Below are 7,712 nucleotides of genomic sequence, written 5' to 3'. Positions count from 1 at the left end.
CCGGTTTAGCGCAGGCGCCTTGGAAAGACACTGCCCCGCCCCCGTGCAAATGCCGGCCGCAGCTCCGAGTTCGGTTTCCATGGGACACTTCGCCGCCAATCCTCGTGCCGAACTGCTCTTCCTGACCCTTCAATTTACCAATCAGTGCTCAGTCATGCACATCCGGAGTCTTCTCAACCAATCATTTTTCAGAACCTGCTTACTCAATACCCAATTCTCCAGTAACGTTAGCCTTCGGAGACAGCCAATCATAAGTGGAAGATGTCCTACCTGCTGTTTTTCTCACCAATCCGTGAAGTTTCTTAGCTACATCCAATGAGGACGGCAGGTAGCGAGCTCCAATCCAAAGCTCTTCGGCGTCATGAGCAGCCAATAGGAGTTCGTGTAGAAGCGAGTCTGCTCAACAGCTTGTTATTTGGTGGATTGTGGCAGTAAATCGGGCGAGTGGGGAACGGGGTGCAGGACCTGCCTCCGCGGCCGGGAGTGGTGCTGCCCGGACGGGGGCCCACGGGGGTCAGTGGGGCGGAGGACTCGGAAGCTGACAGCGCGCACTTCACCCGCAGTTAGTAGGTGAGGAGAAGGGAAGTGGGGGATACTGAGTGGACGAAGCGGCAGTAGCAGCTCGTGCTGCTAGCAGCCCGGGGTCCCGGTGCAGTTGGAAGCTTCGCAGGTGGGGAGGGGGTGCTGGGCAAGCGGTGCGGCGAGCGCAGGGGAAGGGGCAGGTCGTGGAGCCGCGGCAGCAACTGCAGGAACCGCCGCCGCAGCCTCCTCCTCGGCTGCTTCCCTGGGAAAATGGCTGTGGGGCTGGCCGCGCCGCTAAGTTTGCTTCCGTGCGGTGAGAAGCGGGCTGCTTGGGGGAGCCGGCCCCCAACTCCGCAGCGCGTCCTCTCCTGTGCAGTCTGTGGCTGGACCCGAGGGGCCAGGGGCAGGTACCACTCTGGGCTGTACAAAAAGTTGAGGCGGGCGCGGGGAGGAGGCGGCGGCTGCCGCTGTGCGGCTCCCCTCCCCTCCCACACCCTCTCCGGGCCACCTCCCTCCTCCTCTCCGCCCCCCCCCAGCCCCCTCCCTCGCTCCGGTCTCCCCTCACTCTCGCGCCTCCGGGCTGAAGGCCGCGGCCCCTGCCCCATCGGTGAAGAAGCGCTTCTCCTTTCTGACATGGTGCAGAGCGGAGGAAGGAGAGCAATGGCGCCGTGACACTCCGCTGCCGCCACCGCGGGCCCGGGGCGGGCCGAGGGGGCCGAGCGGCGGAGGCGGGGCGCGGGCCGAAGTCGGGGTATCAGGGGGGCGGCCGCGCGAAAGCTCGGCTACCGCGCCTGGGGGGAACCTGGGGAAGCCCAAACGGCGCCCTGCTCTTTTTCAGAGCGCTCCGACCTGGGGCTCCGAGTTGAGCATTCCGGGTCAAAGTGGCGAGCGAGGCGGGGGCGCGGTGGGCCGCTGGCGAACTCCGGGGAGGAAAGGGTTGCCCTTTGGCGCCCGAGGGGTTCTCGCCGTTTCCTCAGCTCCTGCGTCCTGGCTGCCCTCCGGGGGATCGGCTCCCTTCGCTGGTTAGGGTTCTGCCCCTCCCCGCTGGCGTTTGTTTACTTTCTTTCCTTGGGTCGCTCCCCTCTGTTGACTGATTCTGTGCCTGTCTTTCCCCTCCCCATGGTTCTAGCGACGGAGAAGATAGCTCGCTGAGCTGGAACCCCACAGATCGCCAGTGAAAATGAAGGTAAGTGGAGTCAACGCTGCTCTGAACCTCGTGCCCTGGACACTGCTTGTCGTGAGGCTGCTGCTGTGGAATGTCATTTTTTTTTTTTTTCTTTCGCTACTTGAAATTGATTCCTCTACTAAGCAGCGCTTTCTGAAAATGAGGACGTGTTGAAAGAGTGAGAAATGATCATTGTGTCTAATGCAGTCAGTCCGGCCCCTCTCTGAAGCAGTTAGCACTTTGGAAAGGCTGGTGCAGCCTTTCCATTGTTGTCCATTGGGCTAGTATTTTTAAACACTTCCTGTGTTGGCAGCAGCCTTTGCAGAAGTAAAGCTTTTGTCCTGTTTGGTTCTTTGGGGGATTTTTTGAAATTTTTTTCTTCCTCAATGCCAGCATGATTTTCTAAGGAAGGAATATGTGGATTGTGCAAGGGAGATATCGGCTCTTCTCTGAAATTTTGTAGCTAAAATATTTGAAGGTGGACTAAAGCTAATAATGTTTTGTTTCAGTTCAATTGTTGTAGTAAATATTTTAAAACATACTACAACCTGAAAAGATACTCTTCTGAAGACAGCTAGTAGTGCAAACATTGTATGTACAGATGTTTGAAGGGCAAGGAAGGTATAGCATTGTGTAGTGCAGTGGCATTGGATGTTTCAGATCAGATATTTATTTGCCAGAATGTTCCTCTTCAGTTTGCATTATCTGTAAATGCACTGACTTTGAAAGGTATTTGATTCCTTACTCATTTACTGTCTCAGTGTATTAAGCTCTGAAATACAGCATTCCCCTAAACTTTCTTGTTTTCCTATCTTCTGGAAATGACATGTTACTTTCTTTACTGTTACTTGGAAAAACTTATTGGAAACATCATTTTCTACTTAAAAGTATCATTTCTAAAGTGTACACTGTTACCTTTGCATTTAGCAGTGTTAGCTCCATTGAATTGAGCCTATATGAAAACACTTTTAAAAAAAAAGGTAAAATGACAAAGAGTAGCTATCATTCTCTTACCATCAAGATTAAGATGAATGGTAGCATGAAATTTGCCACATCTTTCTGATCATGACCATTTGCTAAAAAGTAGATATTTTTTAGTAAAGCTTATTTTTTTCTACACCAAGAAGATTAGTGTGATAAATTAGGTACAGCTCCAAGTTTTGAGCCATCAGTTCATATCTCTGCATTCATCAGCTGAATTTAGACTTAGATTTTTTAATATGTAGCTTTTAGCTAATGATTCCCCCAGATAATGCTCTCCTTATCAAAAGGATTGGCTTCATTTCTTATCTATGCAGATATACTGTGTCCAAAAAGATATTGCCTTAATGTAGCTATATTATTAAACATTTAACCATGTCTTGTTAGTATTAATCTTAACAGTGATATTTCTTCTAATTTTAAAACACAATTTCCAGGAGGCCATAAGTGAATAACTCAAAGTTTTATGAGACACTTACTATGAGTATACCTTTGCTGGTTTTGGAGGTCTTTTTATTTTGTATTTTTAATTTAATTTTATTATTATTATTGTTAAGTAAGCTCTACACCCACCATGGGGCTTGAACTCACAACCCCGAGATCAGGAGTCGCATGCTCTACCAACTGAGCCAGCCAGGTGCCCGTTTTTTTTTTTGTTGTTGTTGTTGTTTGTTTGTTTCTTAATGTGTTCATTTCTTAAATTATAGAATTGTTGAAACATTTTATATCTGGAAGAAAAAACATTATCATATTTCCTTGCTGATACTTCTCAGTTACTAAGAACTTAAACGTTTTCTGTTGTCAGGATATAGTTTATGCAGTAGGGGAATGCAAGTGCTTGCTTAAGGGGTATTTTCCAAGTTATTAATGCTAGTAATAAACAGTACTGTTAATATTCTTAGTACTTTAAATGTAGAACCTTTTAATGTGGCTTAAGGTTGGAGTGTAGGGGAAAATACTAGTGACATTCACATTTTGTGTTCTTTCATCAGGCGGCGGATGAGCCTGCCTACCTGACAGTGGGAACTGATGTCAGTGCCAAGTACCGAGGTGCCTTCTGTGAGGCAAAAATTAAGACTGTGAAAAGGCTGGTAAAAGTTAAGGTAATTTTTTTTTTTTTCATGCAACCTGGATTGAGGAGAGTTGAGGAGGGGGAGACTGCAAATCAACATTTTACTGAATCATGACTTACTGAATCATTATTATGTGAAAACACTGTTATATACAAATCTATAGGAAAAGCACATTAAGAATTGAGAAATAAAGAACTCGAAATGAGAAGTTATTCCAAAATGCTTCTCTGAAAATACCACGTTCATGAGACTTCCTTTTATTTGGCTCTCTGCTGTTGTGGCATGCTTATTTAGGCTGTGATCTCTATTCTCCCCTTTCATAATGTTCAGGTAGAGATGATTTCAAGTGATTAGGAAAAATAATATAGTGGAATTGTTTTAAAGACCGTGTTAAAAATGATTTTTTTTTTTTTTAATTTTTTTTTTTTCAACGTTTTTTATTTATTTTTGGGACAGAGAGAGACAGAGCATGAACGGGGGAGGGGCAGAGAGAGAGGGAAACACAGAATCGGAAACAGGCTCCAGGCTCCGAGCCATCAGCCCAGAGCCTGACGCAGGGCTCGAACTCACGGACCGCGAGATCGTGACCTGGCTGAAGTCAGACGCTTAACCGACTGCGCCATCCAGGCGCCCCAAAAAAAATGATTTAAGAATTTTATTTTTAAGGTCCTTTTATGACCAGAAAAAAGTCATTGCATTATTTCCGTATAATATTTGGAAATACAGAAAAGTACCAAAAGATTAATACCCATCGCTTACCTCTCAGAAACTACTATTCACGTTTTCGTGTTTCATTCCAGTAGTTTTCCCACATAAATGTTTTTAATAATCGTACTTAAATTACGAAAGTAATCCACACTTACTATAAACATCTTTAACATTACAGAGCTATGTAAGAAAGTTCATGAAAGTCCTCTTTGATACTACTACAGAGAGATTTATATGGTCTGTCAGATATTGTGCAGAGCCTACTGTAACAATATTGTTGTTGTTGTTGTTGTTACTAGATCATGCTGTACTTTTGGTTTTGCAGTTTGCTTTTCACTTACATACCTGATCTTTTCCTGCAAGAGTGAAGCACCATAAAAGGAGGACATGTTTGACTTGTTCTGTCCCCAACACCTAGACTAGTGCTTGATACATAGTAGACACTCAAAATACGTTGAATGGGTAAATGAACTGGAGCAGGTATTTTCAAAGTGTGGCCCTGGACTAGCAGCATCTGCTTCATCTGGGAACTTGTTTGAAATGCAGATTCTCAGGCCATGACCCCAGACCTACTGAGTCAGAAAGTCTGGCAGTAGGGTCCAGTGATTGTGTTTTAATAAGCCCTTCAAATGTTTCTGCTGCATGTTGACGTTTGAGAACCAGTGAATTAGAAGAGTATGATTTGTGTGGTAGAGAAATAGATTTATCTGTGATTATTATGAGATTTGTGTTTCAGTTTTGATCTGGTGGAATTTTTCTTCAAGTATTGTTAAGATATCATTTGACATTTATTTCTTTGTTTCATTTGGCATTTTTACTATGTCAGCTATATGGGATTTGACTACTAAATATTTACTTGGACTTCTTTGAGAACTTAAACTTTCTGTTAGTATTGTGGCTCTAGATATACTTACTTAAAGTCAATACAGTGATTGGGGAGCTCTTATCATACATACATTATGTAGAATTTCAATTTTCATATTTGGGTACTTGATCTATTTGAACGATTGCCCTGTATATATTTCGGAGAATCTGTAGTAAAAAAGAATACTTATTTGTATGTGAAATACATATCATGATTATTATTTCAGTTTACTTTATAAAGGACCAACAGGGTTCTGGTTTTAATTTGTTTACCTTGTATGTGGGCAATAATGTTTGATACTGTTTTTTTAATACTTTGTGACAGAACTTTTTATAACTTGTTGATAAAGAACAATGAAGGCAGTTTTAAACTTTTATAGCAGTCACTTCAAATTATAAATCTTGTATAGTTCATTAATTCAGCAAACATTTATGAAGTGCCTGTAATACGCATTGACATTTGCTAACTGCTGGGGTTATAGTGACGAAGGATTGTAGCCCTCAAGGAGCTCACAATTAGTGAGAGAGACAATAAATGTAAATATTAGACAATGTACTAAGTATTAAGACAGAAGTAACCACAGGATGGTAAGAAAGCATAGATTAAAGACATCATAAACATGTTGTTTTAAAAGTTAACATGCAAATTATTGTACAAAATGTCTTCCAGGTACTCCTGAAACAGGATAATACTACACAATTGGTGCAGGACGATCAAGTAAAGGGTCCTTTAAGAGTACGTATATTCTGCAGTTTAAAATCTGAAACGATGAATCACAAATACGTAAATTATTAAATTTTCTATTTGTAGACAGTTTTAAAATTTATAAGTATGTTGATCAATAAACAAAAATACAAATGAAATGTTATAGAGTTAGTATGTTATGATGTTACATTGGCTATATCCTTACTTTAGAAAGGTAAATCATTTTAGAGACAGTAATTTTAGTGTATATATAAACATGAGTTTTCAGCCACCTTTTGTTTTTAATTCTTAGATTGAATACCTCTTTTTTTTACATTGTCATCAGAGATAGTTAGCCTGCTGAATAATATACTAGTATTATAATTTTGAATCTTCTGTTGTTCTAAGTTACCAAGTATGTTGACTTCATAATTTAGCTTAGTGAGTACCTATATTGTGTTTTCCATCCATGTTCTGGCCAAACATTTCTAAGTTTATGTAATAAATCTTTGTTATGTCAGAGTACCACTTCGGTTAATATCTGATAGACAAAGGTCTGGAAGCTGAAAGAAGGTCAACTGGTCCATCCCTCTCTCCTCAGGTGAACCTTTATCTAAAAGGTCCCTTAAATACGAATGGTGAATCCAGTATTCAATATTTCTGTGAAAGAAAATTGAAGCTACTTTTGCTATCTTATGGTTTTCTGATTCTTATATTACACAGTTCCCTTGAAGGCAATGTGATATAGTACAAAAGCTCTGAAGTAATACTTAAGAGACTGTGTTCTCATCCTCTCATCCGAGCCACAATATTCAATGTGTAAAATAAGGATAATAATAACAACTATCTTATGCCAAAGCATTTTGGGGTTCAGACTGCATGATAAATACATGAGTGCTATAAATGATAAAGATCTAAGTCAATGTGTATAAGGTAGAATTATCATAAATATATTTATTTTAACCCAGGTCATATAGTTCATGGGAGTGATTTGGTCTGTTTAAATTTGATAATGAAATTTCAATTTTGTGTTTTAGGTTGGAGCTATTGTTGAAACAAGGACATCTGATGGGTCCTTTCAGGAAGCTATTATCAGCAAGTTGACAGATGCTAGTTGGTATACTGTGGGTAAGTAGTTAATTTAATACATAGGATTTAATTTGGAGTTGCATATATTTTTATTTTGTAAATACACTGAATCATTATGTTGGTAGAAATAGGTATTCTTTACTGTCAATTTACTTGATATAGTTGGCTGAAATTTTAATGATGGCTGCTGGTAACAAAAATAATATCTCTTTGGTCACTTGTGGCTATTTGATCCAAGAAGGTACCTGGGGTGCCAGGGTGGCTCGGTTGGTTAAGAGTCCGACTCTTGACTTTGGCTCAGGTCATGATCTCATAGTTTGTTGAATTCGAGCCCCATGTTAGGTTCTGCTCTGAAAGCACAGAGCGTGCTTGGGATTCTCCCTCTCCCTCTCTCTTTCTCGCTTTCAAAACAAACTTAAAACAACAACAACAAAAAGAATGTACTTCTTTTTTAGGTTACCTAGATATTTCTTTTCAAGAAAGTTAAGTTATATGCTTATTTTTCTTCCATTAGAAAGTCAGTACAAGTTAGTATTGTAAGTAATCAGACATTTTTACTTTTCCTGTAATTACAATTAAGGTTGCACAGCTGCAATCTTTTAATGTATTGTTGCTTGTTTTACAT

The 7,712-nt window shown here is 41.2% G+C and overlaps 1 protein-coding gene across 2 annotated transcripts in view; it reads left to right on the top strand.

Annotated features, from left to right (window-relative positions):
• The first annotated feature begins 381 nt into the window (after positions 1 to 381).
• ARID4A (AT-rich interaction domain 4A) overlaps positions 382 to 7,712 on the top strand; it is a 69,433-nt gene continuing 62,102 nt past the window's right edge. For both annotated transcript variants that reach the window (XM_049612682.1, XM_049612681.1), the window contains exons 1-5: positions 382 to 570; positions 1,652 to 1,708; positions 3,661 to 3,771; positions 5,984 to 6,049; positions 7,036 to 7,126. In XM_049612682.1, the coding sequence (XP_049468639.1) occupies positions 1,703 to 1,708; positions 3,661 to 3,771; positions 5,984 to 6,049; positions 7,036 to 7,126 (274 nt within the window). In that variant the 5' untranslated portion in view covers positions 382 to 570; positions 1,652 to 1,702. The remainder of the gene's footprint in view (positions 571 to 1,651; positions 1,709 to 3,660; positions 3,772 to 5,983; positions 6,050 to 7,035; positions 7,127 to 7,712) is intronic.

Source organism: Panthera uncia (assembly GCF_023721935.1).
Source record: "Panthera uncia isolate 11264 chromosome B3 unlocalized genomic scaffold, Puncia_PCG_1.0 HiC_scaffold_1, whole genome shotgun sequence".
Taxonomy (NCBI): Eukaryota; Metazoa; Chordata; class Mammalia; order Carnivora; family Felidae; genus Panthera; species Panthera uncia.
The sequence above is the reverse complement of the archived record's forward strand: the minus strand, read 5'-3'. Positions and strand labels throughout refer to the sequence as shown.